At 44.7% G+C, this 17,336-nt stretch overlaps 1 protein-coding gene across 8 annotated transcripts in view; it reads left to right on the top strand.

The window, feature by feature from the left end:
- Positions 1-16,475, top strand: part of ACACB (acetyl-CoA carboxylase beta) — a 75,888-nt gene extending 59,413 nt beyond the window's left edge. For 6 of the 8 annotated variants that reach the window (XM_044989738.1, XM_044989737.1, XM_044989741.1 and 3 more), the window contains 19 exons: positions 368-571; positions 1,262-1,417; positions 1,851-1,973; positions 2,148-2,219; positions 3,019-3,288; positions 4,360-4,457; positions 4,834-4,954; positions 5,482-5,592; positions 6,314-6,457; positions 6,825-6,945; positions 7,147-7,243; positions 7,640-7,736; positions 8,009-8,144; positions 8,742-8,919; positions 10,955-11,067; positions 11,802-11,956; positions 12,601-12,771; positions 14,273-14,409; positions 14,688-16,475. In XM_044989738.1, coding sequence (XP_044845673.1) covers positions 368-571; positions 1,262-1,417; positions 1,851-1,973; positions 2,148-2,219; positions 3,019-3,288; positions 4,360-4,457; positions 4,834-4,954; positions 5,482-5,592; positions 6,314-6,457; positions 6,825-6,945; positions 7,147-7,243; positions 7,640-7,736; positions 8,009-8,144; positions 8,742-8,919; positions 10,955-11,067; positions 11,802-11,956; positions 12,601-12,771; positions 14,273-14,409; positions 14,688-14,892 — 2,709 coding nt within the window. In that variant the 3' untranslated portion in view covers positions 14,893-16,475. Of the gene's footprint in view, positions 1-367; positions 572-1,261; positions 1,418-1,850; positions 1,974-2,147; positions 2,220-3,018; positions 3,289-4,359; positions 4,458-4,833; positions 4,955-5,481; positions 5,593-6,313; positions 6,458-6,824; positions 6,946-7,146; positions 7,244-7,639; positions 7,737-8,008; positions 8,145-8,741; positions 8,920-10,954; positions 11,068-11,801; positions 11,957-12,600; positions 12,772-14,272; positions 14,410-14,687 lie in introns of those variants that run through there. The other 2 variants (XM_044989739.1, XR_006573874.1) reach the window with 2 other exon arrangements.
- The last annotated feature ends 861 nt before the right edge of the window (positions 16,476-17,336 follow it).

Genomic DNA, 17,336 nt, shown 5'->3' with positions numbered 1-17,336 from the left:
GTTTTGTTGTGTTTTTTTTGTCAGGCAAACACGTTTGACAGCACCAAGTTGCGCTCAGCTGGAGGGGACGGGGAGGGTTCTGCAGTGATGCCAGAGATGAGAGTAGGGAGATGGTGGTACAGGGCCAGGGAAGGGGGATGTCTAGCACTTTCTCATTGGTGCACGTTTAAAATGTCTGTGTGTGTGAAAGCTTAAAAGGAGCAGGACAGGGGAAAGATGCTCTTGTGCTTAGACTTGTGGCCTGTTACGGCCTGGAGTGTGGTGTTACATAGTCATGAGACTAATCAGCCTGTCTGAATGAAACCATTTTGAGATTCCCCTGCCAGGTCGTCAAGCATGCCCAGGTGTCTGGCGTTTGTGTCCCTAGATCGAGGAGGCTGTCCGCTCCATGGTGATGCGCTACGGCAGCAGGTTGTGGAAACTCCGGGTCCTGCAAGCTGAAGTGAAGATCAATATTCGTTTGACTCCTGTTGGCAAAGCCATTCCTATCCGTCTCTTCCTGACCAATGAGTCCGGCTACTACCTGGATATTAGTCTCTACAAAGAAGTGAATGATCCCAGGACTGGGAATGTGCGTGACTTACACTGGAGCTAATGCAGAGTGCATTTAAAAAAAAAAGGCTGAAAGCATTTCCCCTCTGCTCAGACTCTCTTCCCCCCAGGCTTTCCTTTCACCAGATCTTGTTACCATAGTTGAGCAAGTACAATTACTCAATTATGGTAGCATCAGGAGGGACTTCTGCACCTGTTAGGGCTGGAGTCAGTACTTCCTGTCAGGGCTTCCTGGGAGCTGCCACTCAAAGGTGTTACAATTCCTGAAAATATTGTAACAAGTCTGGGGCCACAGTTGTCATTCAGCTGCACACTGTAGCTACTTGGAACCTCCAAGTGACACCAGGAACAGAACTCTGACCTTCCTGCTCCAAAAGCACCACTTAAGTTAGAGGAGAATTGCTGCCAGCTCTGAGGAGTATAGGGCTTGTGACACATAGTTGCACTGTTCTGATTTTGAGCAGCAGAGGGCAGTGGTGCATGCAGACACCACTATTCATTACAGTATCATCTGTGACATCCCCACCCATTGTTGTTGTTTTATATTGAATCCAGTTATCACTGACTGTGTAGGGTATTATCATATACTAGCTGATCTAACATTTCTAACCCACTCTCCACACCTCACATCTGAGGGATTGTGCATTAACTTTGTAAAGAACAATTCACCTGCGTGGGTGGGGAACTGACTCTCTGATCTTCTCTTTAGATTATGTTTCACTCCTATGGGGATAAGCAAGGGCCGCAGCATGGGATGCTGATTAACACACCATACGTTACCAAGGATCTGCTCCAGTCCAAGCGCTTCCAGGCACAGTCGCTAGGCACTACCTATGTGTACGACTTCCCTGAAATGTTCAAGCAGGTAAGGCCTGCTAAGTAGCCATTGGAAATATTCCTGTCCTGTCCTTTCCTTTCCTAGTTCCATTTCCAGCTTTTCCTGTTTGGGGGGGAGAGGCCGAGGGGTGAACCCTCTCTACTCCCAACTAGCATAAAAACAGGTTCATTTATGTAGAGTGTTTTCTAGGGAAATCCTCAGCTGATGTACAACTTACACAGCTCCGCTGACTTCAGTGGGGGAATGCCAGCGAAGGAGCTGCAGCAGAATGTCCTGTACAACAAGAAACAAAGCTGATCCATGTTGTCAATTGTTCTTGTCCCCTCTTTATTTAAATAACTAGAATGTCATTAGGTGGATGTTCATTTGTGGTGCAGCAGTAGCCTTTGAACTGCTTCAGCACATGTTTTCTCTCTCATCTGGTGTCTGTGTTTAATTCTCTTGACTGGTTCTTTTGCAGGCTCTCTTTAAATTGTGGGGCTCTACAGATATGTACCCCAAAGATGTTCTAACCTACACTGAGTTAGTGTTGGATTCCCAGGGGCAGCTGGTGGAGATGAACAGGATACCTGGAGGAAATGAGGTATGAACAAAATGAGTAGGTGGGAGACAGTGTAGAGCTGGGGAGGTATGGTATGGGAGTGGGAAAGACAGAAAACAAAAGGGAAGAGGTATCGGGGGGTGGGGGGGAAGAAGAGAGAGGAGGAAACAGGCGCCAAAGACAACACAGAAAAAGACTCATCGTGATCTGTTATAGGAAGGAAAAGAGAGGGAGAATGGAGTGGAGCCAGAGAGAGAGATTAGTTACAGAATAATGAAAGGAAGAGATGTAAGTTGCACTTCTGTTGAACGCATTATGTAGAGAGCTGCTTGACCTGCTACAAGTAAATATAATTCCAATAAATGGTGCACAACAGTTTGTTCCTTTATCTCACAGGTATGTGGTGACACAGGTGCCTCTCAGCATGGCTGAGTCCTTAGGTGTTGGGACAGTTTTTCAAGCCCTGACTATTTCATTGGCTTTAGTTTGGCAGCATCACTTTCAAGTAGAGCCCTTCCTCCTGCCTTGCAAGATGCTGTGCAGAGTTTATGTGGTGCATCTTGGAGGAACGAATTGAATCGCATAAATGGTTAGGGAATCATATCTGAGTTGTGACTGACTCTGTTTCCCAGGTGTTGTAGCCACTTTATCAGAAGCCTGAACTTCTGCAAATTGAACAGATCAACCTGAATTACATTTTAAAGTTTGGAGAATGCTGTTGGGAGTAGAAGCTGTGTGTGTATGCAGAGCCATTGATTAATCTGTGACAGAGCGTAGCCTACAACTAGTATTTACTTCCCAGGGGCGGCTCCAGACCCCAGCACGCCAAGTGCGTGCTTGGGGTGGCATGCCACGGGGGGCGCTCTGCCGGTCGCTGGGAGGGCGGCAGGCAGCTCCGGTGGACCAGCGCACCCTCCGCAGGCACGCCTGCGGGAGGTCCACCGGAGCCGCTGGACCAGCGACCAGCAGAGCGCCTCCACGGCGAGCGCCTCCCGCGGCCTGCTTGGGGGCGGCGAAATGTCTAGAGCCGCCCCTGTTACTTCCTCTCGAGAAACTTGTTCATTTGACTTTATATCTCTTTGAGCAGGTTGGGATGGTTGCTTTCAAAATGAAGCTGAAAACCCCTGAGTATCCCAAAGGCCGAGACATCATTGTTATCAGCAACGACATCACCTACAAGATTGGCTCCTTCGGGCCCGAGGAGGATCTGCTCTTCCTGCGAGCTTCACAGCTGGCCCGCTTGGAAGGCGTCCCACGGATCTACATTGCAGCGAACAGCGGGGCACGGATAGGGTTTGCAGATGAGATAAAGCACATGTTCCAGGTAGCATGGGTTGATCCCACGGATCCCTACAAGGTAGGTGCATGTGTCTCAGTACAGGTGGGGAGGGGGAGAGAAGACCTTCTCTGGCAAAGACCCAGTTTGGGAATCAGAAGGGTTAAAAGATGCATCAGCAGCCCTGAGATTAAATGGGATTTGATAACATACGGGGTTAATACACAAGTCTGATTGCCGAACTCCACTCACGAGCAGGTCCCCCCACCTCCACGTTCCCTCCATCCTCATCCTGTCTGCTGGCTGCCACCTTTGGGCTGTGGGATCGCCCCCCACCCCTCTCTGCAGTATCTGGTGAACCCACTAACTGGATCAGGAAACCAGAAGGTGACACTAAAATGCCCCTTTCAAAGCAGGCCGCAGGAGAGAGGGAAGCCTGAGAATTGGACTGATAGTAGAGGCTCAGTTGAGTCAGACTGGTCTATGGGTGGCTGATGGTCAGTTCTGTGCATGTGGTGCAGGGTTCTTTGTGCTGTGCATGGGTCTAAAGCTAGATTTATTCTTTTTGTCTCACAGTCCAGGCTAACAAATAACCCTACGGTTAAAATAACAATGGGCAAAATTTTCAGAAATCCCAAAATGACTGAAGGAGCCTAAGTTTCATTGTCCAAAAGTGAGCTAGGTGCCTACATTAAGGCGCTTAACTCACCGTAAGCGAATGGGACATTAGGACTTAAGGACCCTAAGTAATTTCTATGCTTTGAAAATTCTACCCAATGAATTTAAGGGTTTCTGTTTTATTCTCATAGCCACTTGTGGGCATTTGCATACTTTTTATTGCGGTTTGGTGATGCTGTATCAGTGTGTTACATGTAATGTGGTGGTATATCGGGGGGGGGTGTACACATTATAAAATGAATACATTACTGTGCTCTTTATAAACTTAAATTAGCAAAATACATGTACAGCTTTATTTTATATAAGCTATTCGATTTTTAAACTACCAATCAGTGAAAACTGCACTACAAGCCGCTTATGCTTGTATTGTAACAGACTTTACCTTTTGCAAGTAGCAAGCGCCTGTTGGAAATAGTGTATTTAATGGCTGTGCAGGCAGCTTCTTCAGCTAATTCTTTCCCTCTTTATTGGAAGGGGTTCAAGTACCTGTACCTGACGCCACAGGATTACACGAGGATCAGCTCGGTGAACTCCGTGCACTGTGAGCATGTAGAGGAAGGAGGAGAGTCCAGGTGAGTGGGTTTTTATTCAAGTCCCTGCGTACGTCTACGCTGCAAGCCGGAGGTGTAAGTTCCCTGCTGACCTCTGATGGAGCCAGCACGCTGAACCAGCCACTATGGTACATGGAGCTAGCTGCCCCGAGCATGTACCCAGTGTCTTGGACTTGTCAGGTATTTAGATTTATCCCCATCGCACCCCTGTGAGACAGTGAAAGTATCGTCCCCTTTCGCAGATGAAGAAACTGCAGCCTAGAGAGGCAAAAGGTCTCACCCTAGGTCACATGGTGTCTCCTGTGCCTGAGTCCCAGGCCTTACCTTGCACCTTGTGAAAATGAGCCCGTTCTGTTGTCTTCTCTGACTCTGTATTGTCTCTTCCACTTCCCCACAGGTATGTCCTAACTGATATCATCGGTAAAGACGAAGGGTTCGGTGTGGAGAACTTGAGAGCATCTGGTACCATTGCTGGGGAGTCCTCCATTGCTTATGATGAAATTGTGACCATTAGCATGGTATGGCTTTTGGAATCATTAGCTGATTTTATGAGCCATTCTCCTTATACAGCACATGACACATCTGTGGCATTTGCTTCTAAAGCCACCCAGGATGAGACTGCTCAGGATTGGTCAAGTGAAGTGGAGCCAAATATTTATGAAATCCCCATGAACCAGCTTAGCTATTGGTGTTCAGATGAAGTATGCTAAAGCTGTGAAATGCTTAGAATTTATTTCCTGGTCTAAAACACCAGTGGTGTACTACATTCAACAGACGATTGAGCAGAACTAGCCACTATCAGCTGGCAACCTGAAACCAGAGTGAAACAACAAGGTTATTATATACAATGCCAGGTTCAGTCTTCATTAGGTCACTTTGATTGTGGTAATGGTGTATCATTTAGATGAAACAGACTAGCAGCAGCTGTTTCGTTACCTATCTTCCGGGTTGGTCCAAAAGAATGTAGAGTTCTGTTGATTCTTCCTCATGATTATGTAGCCCTTTTTCCTCAGTAATTTTTGTCTTCCTTGTCTGCATCTCTTAGGTGACATGTCGTGCCATTGGAATTGGCGCTTACCTGGTGAGGCTAGGGCAGCGAGTGATACAGGTGGAGAATTCCCACATCATCCTCACTGGGGCTAGTGCTTTAAATAAGGTAATGAGGAGTTTAGTTCCTCCCACCATTTTATTTTCCCCTGAAAATTGTCCTTTCCTGTGCTGATTTATCACTCTTCTTTGTAGCAACCAGAGACATTCACTGTCTCCCACCTGCAAAATTCCATAATGGATACTAAGTATTTCACACAGGAAAAACTCCACAGAACTCTGGATGTGATAGGTGTTTAAACCAGATGAGTTATTCATGGACTATATGTACAAGAGACTAGTAAGGGAATTACAAGTGATTCACAGCATTTAAAGGTCTCTACAAACATTAATCCATACACCACTCCCCTGTGTTTCCTGAGACAGAAAGGTTGAGAGATTTGTTAAGGTCACAGAGCAAGTCATTGGCAGAGCTGTCATTCAGAGTGCCTTGCTCAGTCAGCTAGTTCAGTGTGGCAGGTGTATGAACTTGTCTACATGCAGAGTTACTCTGGCTTAATTTAAGAAGAGATTTAAAAAAAAAACCCCACATTTAGTTAGACCAATGCAAAAGGCAGGGTGGACACTCCTACTTTACAAAACCAAAGTTTAGCTTAAGTCAGTCAAGAATAGGTTTAAACTAAACTAAAATAAGCCACTTAAAATAACCGTATCTACACACAGGTTTGCACTGGTTTTAACTAAACAGCCACAAGTTTGTGTGTGCATAAGGTCTACAGCTACTTTACTCTAGGGGTGATGATCTTTTCTGTTTATAACTTTTTAACTAGGTCCTGGGGCGTGAGGTCTACACATCCAATAACCAGCTCGGAGGCGTGCAGATCATGCATAATAATGGCGTTTCCCATGTGACTGTCCCAGATGACTTTGAGGCTGTCTACACCATCTTACTGTGGCTTTCGTATATGCCAAAGGTGAGTAACTCCAACAGGACAGCAGTGTGTTGGCTGTGATATTTTATTTAATGCAATGCCTTGTTTAAAACAAACACCCCAACAGCTTTTAATAATCCATTCAATGTACGGAAATTACTTCTGTAGTTGCTGTTTTGAAGGCGTTTCTGCCACCATCTAATGCACTAGAAGCATCGTAGAAAGTAATGTGAAATGTCCGTAAGGAAGAATAATTATACGTAAGGGAATTAGTCTGGATTAATGCTATTTCTGTAACAGCCTAAGTAGCATTTCAGTAGGGTAAAGGGTAGAGTGGGAACAAACATTGTCCAATGGATTTTTGTAGTGCTATTTGGTAAAACTGGGTTAGAGATTTTTCTTTTTATAGGACAATCGTAGCCCAGTGCCTGTTACTGCTACAAGTGACCCCATTGAACGAGAAATTGATTTTGTCCCTTCCAAAGCCCCCTACGATCCCAGATGGATGCTGGCAGGAAGACCACATCCAAGTAAGTAAGGGTGTTCTAAACTAGACCTTCTGCAGAAACTCCATTCTGTCTCTCCATCCTACGTGTATTTGTTGCTGTAAAATGCTCCCAGTCTTGCGTACACAGAATTTTACTGCTGTTTGATATAATGTGTGCTGGGAATTTATTGTGAACTGGTCAGCAAAATAGCCTTACAGTTACGTGCTCTGTTTCATTGCACAGTTGTTAAGGGAACCTGGCAGAGTGGCTTCTTTGATCATGGCACTTTCATGGAGATCATGCAGCCTTGGGCACAGACGGTTGTAGTTGGCAGAGCAAGGTAACAACAAAGCACGGCTCTTCCCTAAACCAGCTGTTAACAGTGTACACTAAGAGTCATTTCCTGCCTGGACGTGCAGAGTCCTGATTCCCACTGAAGTCTGTGCTCCTGTCTGAGTGGTAAATCAGGCAGGAGTAGGCACTAAACTGTCTGTATAAAAGGTAGCTGACGTTCAGCCAAGCGGTGCTTTAATTAACTTGGGGTTGCGTCGTCCCCTCCTGGGGGATGGGCCTTCCTGGGGACAGGTTCTGGGGTGTCCCCCCTATGTTGCTCTGTTGAGCAGTGGGGAAAGCAAGCCCTCTGGACTTGCTTTGAGACCAGTTGAACTTTTCCGCTTGATAGAAGTGAAAATTCATCTCTGCTTTAGAAATTGAACTGGTCCCTGGTTCTCTGCAGATTGGGAGGGATCCCCATCGGTGTGGTAGCAGTGGAGACCCGGACTGTGGAGATGGCAATACCAGCTGACCCTGCAAACCTGGATTCTGAAGCAAAGGTATGTTGGGAAACCATTGGGGAGTGTGAACATAATATACAGTGGCAATGCTTCGTATCATAAAGCTAAAAGAAAATCTTGCTCTGGATGACCCTTTTGTGTGGATTTCTGGCTTCTCCATTCTTCCTCATCTTTCAGGCTGGTGGAATCAACTACCCTAAGTCCCTTCATTGGTTTTAAACCTTCGAACGACCGTACTTTGTCGATCTACCAACCTCGTTTGCCAAGAGGAATCTAATCCGAACTGAACACTCCTGCTCGCTCTCTTTCAGATAGTCCAGCAGGCTGGGCAGGTGTGGTTCCCAGATTCAGCTTTTAAAACTGCCCAGGCTATAAGGGACTTCGACCGAGAGCGGCTCCCTCTCTTGATCTTTGCAAACTGGAGGGGATTCTCCGGTGGCATGAAAGGTGATTTGCTCTTCGCTGAACAGGAGTCAGGGAGGAGAGCCAGGTTGTGATCCCACGTGACCCTCCGTGGAGTATGGAGATCCTGAGCAAGCTCAGCATGTCCCCTTTATTGCTGCTATTTCTAGGAGTGCTGTTTCTCCCGGGAGCATGCTGACTGTGTGATGCTGTTCTGAGATTCGCCTCCTGCCTAGCTCTCCTGCACGGGCTGACGGCTGGGGGGTGGGAGGGCTGCATTAGTGTCACATTGCAGGTTGGGGTGTCTTTTGTTTGGTTTATATTTTACTGTGGAGGCAGCCTGCTCAGTCTCTGTTGGGGAGGGAAGTGCTTTGGGTTGTTTAAGTAAGAAATGTAGCAGGTTTTATAGAGTCAAACTGCTGGGCATCCTCAGCTGGGATGGCTGCAGGCTGGCATCTGGAAGAGGCGGGCACTTTAGAGTAGAGGTAAGTGCAGGGGTCCAGAGAAGGGATAGGGAGTGAAGTATTCAACCTGGCGCTTCTCCCTGGCCTGTGTCACCCAACCCACAGCTTGTCTCTGTAGCTCCGCAGAGCAGGAGGTGTTACCAGAAGTGATTGATAACATAAAGGTCTTGGTTTTCAGATATGTACGATCAAGTGCTGAAGTTCGGTGCATACATTGTCGATAGCCTCAGGCAGTTTAAACAGCCTGTTCTTGTCTACATCCCCCCACATGCCGAGCTAAGAGGAGGGTCCTGGGTAGTAATTGATCCAACAATCAACCCTGTGTACATGGAGCTTTATGCAGACAAGGAGAGCAGGTAGGTAATATCTTTCTCAGGGGTTTTTTGGAGTCTCCTGTTCTGGTACTTTCCTTGTTACTCTCTACTGTTCTAGGCATTTTTCCATAGCCTTTGGCTTAAGTTTCTAGGCAGTCTCTCCATATTTTTTTAAGGGTTGGATAAGGATGATGAGCCCAAAACAGTCAGAGCGATCTAGATTGCTTAGTAAACAGGGATCATGCAAACAACATGTATTTTAATACAGCTGAGCTAAGTGTGGATGTACACATCTAGGAACAAAGAATGTAGCTCGTACTAACAGGATGGGGCACTCGATCTTTGAAAGCAGTGACTGAAAAAATGTGGGGATTGTGGTAGATAAACAAATGAACATGAGCTTCTAGTGCAGTGCTGTGGCCAAGGGGGCTAATGTGATGATGGGATGCGTAAATGGGAATCTTGAGAAGGAGCGGAGAGGTTATTTGATCTCTGTATTTGGCACTGGTGTGACCATGGGCTGGAATCCTGAGTCCAGTTCTGGAGTCCACACTTCAAGAAGGATGTTGATAAACTGGAGAGGGTTCTAAGACCAACTATCATTAAAGGATTAGAAAACATGCCTTATAGTGATAGGAGCCCAATCTATTCAGCTTAACAAAGAGAAGGTTAAGGGGTGACATGATCACAGTCTATAAATACCTATGTGGGGAACAGATATTTAATAATGGGCTCTTCCATCTAGCAGAGAGAGTTATAACATAATCCAATGGCTGGAAGTTGAAGTTAGACAAATTCAGGCTGGAAATAAGGGGTACATTTTTAACAGTGAGGGTAATTTAACCATTGGTACAATTTTACCAAGGGTCATGGTGGATTCTCCAGTCCTGATTATTTTTAAATCATCACCGGGTGTTTTTCTAAAAGCTCTGCTTTAGGAATTATTTGGAGGCAGGTTTCTGGCCCGGGCTATGCAGGAGGTCAGACTAGATGATTGCAATGGTCCCTTCTGGCCTTGGAATCTGTGAGTCTATGAAAATGTGACCTTCCTTTTCCTATGCTTTTAAAGTGCATGTGTTCTCCATGCCATGTGCCTGGGGGCCTTTGAATGGTGTTCTCTTCACTGATAAATCCTTCCCAACAGCCCACAGGGGTGGAAGAGAAATCTAAACTACACTTGGGAAAAGACACATTTCTGCTTTATGCAGTGTAGCTGTAGCCATGCTGGTCCCAGGATATCAGAGAGACAAGGTGTTTGTTGGACCAACTGAACCAGCCCTGAAGAAGAGCTTGGTGTGGCTCAAAAGCTTGTCTCTCTCCCCAACAGAAGTTGGTCGAATAGAAGATATCACCTCACCCACATTTCAGCCTGACTTTCAAGCAGGGCAGTCATTGTGAATGCAATTATTGCGAAAAGTCTGAACAATACCTAACCAGTGTCCTGTTTAAAGTTATACAACTACACCTCTGTAACTGGTGATCTGCTGAGATCTTTCAAGTACTAGGAGAGAACCTGTATTATTAGAAATAATACATACAGAACACCCAAAAAATGTGAGGCACGTTGCAGAGGATATACAAACCTGTTATGTGATCCCTTTATGAGTTCATAGACTCATTTGGAGCGGTCTCATTAACACTTGGGATTTGTTAACCTGCCAAATCATGAGCCAACAGCTAAAAATTGTTGGGCTCTAACAGTACAATTTGCTGGATATTCTACATAACTGATCCTTCAACAGTATACATTGCTGGGTTAAATAAACTTCTTATCTTTATTTTTAATGGCCCTCCTTTTATCTTCGTGAATACTTGGTGATCACTATTGAATGTAGGGGCAAATAGTAGAAAATGCTAGAAAGAGAGAGCTGCAGACATCTCAGATTTGGGAAGGGAAACCCTTGCAGATTTCCTGTGTCCCTGCTCTTAATCCTCATATTTAAACACCTGCTAACAATAAGAACAAAATTTCTGCTGAAAATAATATAAAACTGGAAGACTTCCCAGAATGTATTTTCCCCATACAGCCCTCTCCACTGTACCAAACTTGGCATCACAAAACCTCTGTCCTTTCTAGGGGAGGCATTTTAGAAGCTGAAGGAACAGTGGAAATTAAATTCAGGAGGAAGGATTTGATAAAGACCATGAGAAGAATTGATTCAGTCTATGCCAGACTTGTTGAACAGCTGGGTAAGAAGAGAATTTGTTTCCTCCTTTCCTTTTTGTTCCAGTTTACGTTGCTAGCTTAAAAGCATGAGGCATGAACTCTGGAGATGGGTAAATAATGGTGCTGCAGTGGCCATCTGGGAAATCCTGTTTAGGTGCCAGTGGAGGTTTCTTTTAACAGTAAATCCTGGACAGTGCCTGACCTGATTGGGGCCACTCCGTACTATTTGAATATAAATTAATAATAATCTCTCTAAGGAGTTGTGATGTCCATAGTGCCTTGTCTATCTGTTCTTCACACCATTCACATGCGCCCTCGGAGAACAATCATCAGCTCTACAAATTTCAGAGTAGCTCTACTAGCTCTACAAATGTTATTTCTTCTAAGTTACTTTTTGTTTCTAAGACCTTAGGAAACTATAAACTGTAAACTGTAAAACACAAGCACACTCAGTCTGTTTAGGCATAGCTTGATCTTTGAAACTCCTTGGACAGAGACAGTGCCTTATTTTTCTATAGCGTGCCATGCACATTTGTGTCAGTGTATAAACTACAAACTCCCATTTAAGGTCACTAGTACAGTAGTTAAGCCCATGGGTTTTCGGGTTTTTGTTTTGTTTTGTTTGTTTTTTTGAGGAGAATTTTTAACCCTTTCTTGGTTGTTCCTAGTTTAAAATTTGCTGTTCTCTTACAGCCTTGCTTGCAGGTAACTGAACTCAAATCCAGACTGACAGATACTTTGTTTCCTGGAATAACAGGTACCCCAGAACTCCTAGAAGAGGATCACAGAGAGCTGAAGAAGCAGCTGAAAGCTCGGGAAGAGCTCCTGTTACCCATCTTCCACCAGGTGGCAGTGCAGTTTGCTGACCTTCACGACACGCCAGGAAGAATGCACGAGAAGGGCGTTATTGCAGTTAAGCGATAGCACTTTGCTTTCAGCTTTTATTGTGCTGATATTGGGGAAATGTAACAACCCCAATGATTCGCTGTTAGAAAACATGGTCAAGGCATTTTAAAGAAAAAAATCTCATTACTATAGAGGGCAGTGCCAGGGCTGATGTGGGTGAGACCCTGTCCTGTCATGGGATGGGCAGGAGCAAGGGAGTAGATTGCTGCTGCGTGACATGACAGCACCAATGCTTCTGACTTGATATTTCTCTCTGAGGCCCCAGCACCCACCTAGAACCCCATTGGCTCCAGGATTGGGCTCCGTTAGAGCGCAGTGCTGTGTGGAAAGGAATTCTGGTCAGAGTTGCATTGTGCTGCTGGAGAGAGTCTTGCTGTCCCTGCAGGGTTTGAACAGCAGAGGTTTTACCTCTGATTCCGATGCTACTCTTCAGAAGGGCAGCATGTCAGTAAGCAGGGGGAGGTCACAATGAGGAATCTCTCTCGAGACGCAGATTGCAAGGATACACCCTGCCCCTCCCAAATATTTTATCCAGGCAAATGGAGTGTACCAGTATCCTGAACTTCAGCTATTTCCTCATCTCCACCATCCCTAAAGCATTTCCTGTACAAGCCTGAATTTTGAACTCTCTCTTCCCTCCGTCACCCCAGGATATACTTGAGTGGAAGAATGCCCGTACGTTCTTATACTGGCGTCTGCGGCGCCTCCTTTTGGAGGAGGCGGTGAAAACGGAGATTCTGAATGCGGACAGTGAGCTCAGCAACATTCACATCCAGTCCATGCTGCGCCGCTGGTTCATGGAGACGGAAGGAGCTGTGAAGGTATCTCTTCATCTTGGCTATTTCAGGTTCTTGTGTTACTGATTTGCAGTCTGTTTTCTCAGTGTCTCCAGTACTGTCCAACAACAGCCTGCCGTGCTTCCCCACACATGCACACGCTCAGTTGACTTCCTGAGTTTGGCTGAAACGTTATCAGAGTTACTGTTCCATAGCTTGAGCGTAACATTCCTGCCATGGTGAGTGGCCACTAAAATCCAAGCAGGGTCTCTTCAGATCAGGTGACTTACACTGGATGCAAGTGATCATCAAACTTAAACAAAATGGTGCAAAACAAGAAGTCACATGGTTGATCTCTTTATCTTGAAGCAGCGTCTATCAGTGGAGAAAGAAGAGATTGCATGCCGGTGCTTTCAAGCTGCTTTGTTGTATTTTTTTTTATTATTATTTATCTTTAAATAAAAATTCTCTAAGTCATGACTTATGAACTTTAAGTTAATTGACAATCGTGGCTGTTACTACCCTGTAAGTCTGATTTCTGTCCCTCGTAAAATAATAGAACCAATACTAAGAGAAATAGAACCACTAACCATCTAGGGAAAGACAGAACCCTAAGCAGTAAACTATATGAGTTTCAGAATAAGTTTCACTAAACAAACTGAAGTGCTTGATGAAATGATGGAATTAGTAGGTGAAGGGAACGTGAGATACATTCGATGTAAGATTCAAGGATATTCAGTTTTGAGTAAAGCAGTTGATTACAACCTCATGAAGTTTTACTCTGCCAATTGAATTTGCTTGGCCTCAGCTATGAACACTGTCATGCAGACTGACAACTGGGTGCCTGACCCAAAGTAAAGAGTAATCTGTGGAGTTGGGGGAGGGGTCTAGTGATGTACTTCTGGGATCTGTGTTTAGCTCAGGTTTTACTTAACATCTTTCTTAATGATCAGGAAGAGGGAATGTGGAGCATGAAATACACTGAGCAGAGAGGAGTTTCAAATACCAGTAAGGATGGGATGTTAGGGGGTTACAGAACCATCGAAGAGAATAGGAAAAGTGGGAAAATAAATTAATAAGAAACCAAGAATCAACTGAAAAACTGCAAACCAATATATTGGGAACTAGCCCAGATGTCTGGGTGGGGATATTAAGTGGGAGGAAGAAACCTGACAGAACAGTAATGCTGGGGGAAGAGGCAGGGAGAGGGGAAGTGAGAAGGAAATGTTTGAGAAAGGGAGTAGAATTATGCAAATACTGCATTGCATTTTCACCTGCTATGCAAATGAAGGCATTGCATTGTTTGCATAACTGCTTCAGCTTTCAGGACCTGCACGGGCCTTAAAAGATATGTGAGGGTAAGATCTGTTGGTATGAGGAATAGTGTCCCAAGGAAGGCTATCTGTCCTGGGATAGTCTAAAACTGGATTTGACAGTACAATCAGGAGTAACCCTGCACTGGAAAGAAGATGTATTGGATGACTTTGTAGGACTCACCTCTCTCTCAGGAGTATGCAAAGATGCTCTTGTTGTTTGTTTTCTCTAGGGCTATCTCTGGGACAATAACCAGGCGGTGGTGGAATGGCTGGAGAAACACTTGCAAGAAGAGGAGGGTTCCCGATCAGCCATTCGAGAAAACATAAAATATCTGAAACGGGATTACGCCCTCAGACATATCCGGACGTGAGTAAATGGGGTGCTCCGGCCTCTTACTGGAGGAAGTTGGGTGTTGCTTCGTTAAAACTAACTGAGTAGTACGTGTCTCCTGGGTATAAATGGCCACAATAGATGATTTCATCACAGTTTGAGTACAGTGTGTAGGAGGCACTGGATGGTTGTTGCTTAGATTATAAGATCTTTAGAGCAGAAGCTGTCTTTCTGTGTGTCATGTACAATGCCCGGCTCTCTGCCAGTAATTAAATGATGCCACCCTCCTCCTTCCTTTCTTGTGTCCACTGTAGCTTGGTTCAAGCAAACCCAGAGGTGGCCCTGGACTGCATGATTCACTTGACTCAGCACATCACCCGTGCACAGAGGGCCCAGATCACTCGTCTCTTATCTACCATGGATAATCCTCCCCCCTTCTTGACAGAGAGGCCGCAGGTGGGGGTGCCAGGAACAATCACTGTAGACAAGGAAGCGCACAGAGAGAAACCACTCCTTTGAGACCAGATGTCGTCTTGCCTGCATGTATTCGAACCTAGTGTTGAAGCTTTAGACTCTACTGATGTCTCTCAGTAAATGATGCCATTGTTGCATTTTCAACCATGAAAATAGTCTTTCTGTGAACACCGTGTTCATCCTGGACTTGTGGGGACAATTTAAAAAAACAAATCCATTACAGTGACATTTCTGTGGGATTTAAATTCAACCCAAATTAACCTTGTCTCCAGCACAAAGCCGGTAGGGATGGGCCCCAGGGTCATTTTTTAATTGAATTTAAAATCGTTTTTTTTTATTGTAAACCCAGTAAAACGTTGAGATACATTTCATTAGAATGAATGGAGCTGGGAGTAGAAATCAAACTCTGTATAATAGCCAGAAAGAGAAATATTTTTGTACTACTGTTTATTGTTGCTGACCATCTGCCAGCATAATAAGAAAATCTTATTTTTAATGAACAAGAGAAAACTGTGTTTTGGAAAAACATTCGCACTAACCACTAGAAAACCATTGGAGAGCCTCTTTAGTCCCCTGCGATGGCAGTGTTTAGTAGAGGTGATTATGAAATAATTCTTGGAACATGGTCAGGGATTCAAGGGAAGGTTTTGACAGAGCCATACATTTCAACCTGTCTTTTTCTTTTTATTTGTGGTCAGGACACCAAGTTTGCAGCTATTAACACAGTTGTCAGTGCATTAAACAGCCCCAGTTCTAACAAGGGAATGAAAAGGGGCAGTTGAATTTTCCGTCTCTTCTTTAGTTGGTGTCTCCTTCCATTTCATATTGGAATTCCCTGGAATTATTTCAGGGTCTGCACCTGCTTTCCCACCCACCCACCCACCCTCTATTTGGAGTGGGGAGGGAAAGCACACGTGGACCTGACCTTGTCAGGGATTAACCTGACCTCGTGAATTAGGGTAACACATCACACACTTCAAACTATTTAGTTCAGTAAAAGCAATGATTTAGATCTTACTGTGCCTTGTTCTATTGTGGTAGCATTTAACAAATCCATTTGCCTAATGTAACTGCAGAATAGTGGTGATCCACCCTTTTTGCCATTTTAAAAATAAATCCTCAGGTCACATATATCCTTCGACTGTCCTGGGTTGCATAACCTCATGACAATATATGTACCATGCCTCACTGTAATCTTTAATCATAATAAGATACGGCCTTACGGCTCTTAGATATGGCCTTATGGGAATAAAATTGGTTACCTGGTTTAAAACCGTATTCAAGCCATTATTTGGCAATGTTACAGATCCGTCAGTTGATTTTAAACCAAATAATGACAAAACCAAAGACGCACAGGACAACTGTATACACAGTGGGCTAGGGAATGTGATGAAACAACTTACTATATGCAATGCCAGTGGGGAGGTTTTTCCAAAAAGGATGTATTATGTATTTTATTGAGAAGAGGGCAGCAGGAGAGACTTTAAAAGCTCCCTGATTTAAAAGGTGTTACACCTGCACGAGTTTTGTCAGAGAGAGGAGGATGTGTTGTTAACAAAACTCACTGTATGGAAGGAGAATTGGGAAATCCAGCCCAACTGCTCCAAATAAAAGGACGACATTTTTCAGGGAGGATTCTCTGACTTCTGTTTCTTTGCCTTTGTACTAAATGCAGAGGTTCCATGACCTGTATCATCTCATTGCATTAAATGCGCAGAGCAGAAACAGCTGCCAGCAAGTGGCATGGAGCTCGCTTTCCTGGAGCAACGTGTTCATACACAAACCCCTGCTCTGCCACGGGTGAGCAGTGCCTAGTTGGTTACCTTTATGGTTTCCAGCGGCTGCTGTTATAGTGTGGAAATGCCCGGTTGTGGTTCTTTCTAACCCGGTTGTGTTAGAGTGGGGTCGGGAAACAAGGATGCTACAGCCAATCTGTCTCAGTCATGTAGCTGGGGGTTTTTTCTCTTCCACCCTTTCCTACCTGGGTGGATTGAGTATTTTGCAGGAACATCATTTGATGATGCATGGCCTGGGGCCTGCACTGCAACACTTGTGCACTAATTGAGCAATTTTTTCAAAAAGGGCATTCTGGGATAGCTTGGGTGGGGGTAGACCAAAGAGTAAATGATTTTTAGATTACTCTGTATGTAACCTATGAGAATGAAGACTTCTGCTATTAAACTAGTTATAGTTTCCAGTAATCTTACAAAATAAAATCTCTTAAAACATGAATATTTGCAAAGCCTGTGCATGATGGAATGCCTTCCACTGCACCAAATTTAGGGATGAATTCTATTGCATCGGTGGTGATGGAACAGTCAAAGCCTATTTAAAACCATTGAAAGCCAATAGCACACGTTACTGTGCACACTTGATACTTTATTGTGGCGGCTTGGCTAGTTACCCTCATCAACCCTCTGTCTCTTAATGAAAACTGAATACTATTTGTATGAAATACTGTATGTCTGGGATTTTTGAAGATAGTAGGA

This window comes from Mauremys mutica, chromosome 16 (genome assembly GCF_020497125.1).
Source record: "Mauremys mutica isolate MM-2020 ecotype Southern chromosome 16, ASM2049712v1, whole genome shotgun sequence".
NCBI classification, from domain to species: domain Eukaryota; kingdom Metazoa; phylum Chordata; order Testudines; family Geoemydidae; genus Mauremys; species Mauremys mutica.
The sequence above is the reverse complement of the archived record's forward strand: the minus strand, read 5'-3'. Positions and strand labels throughout refer to the sequence as shown.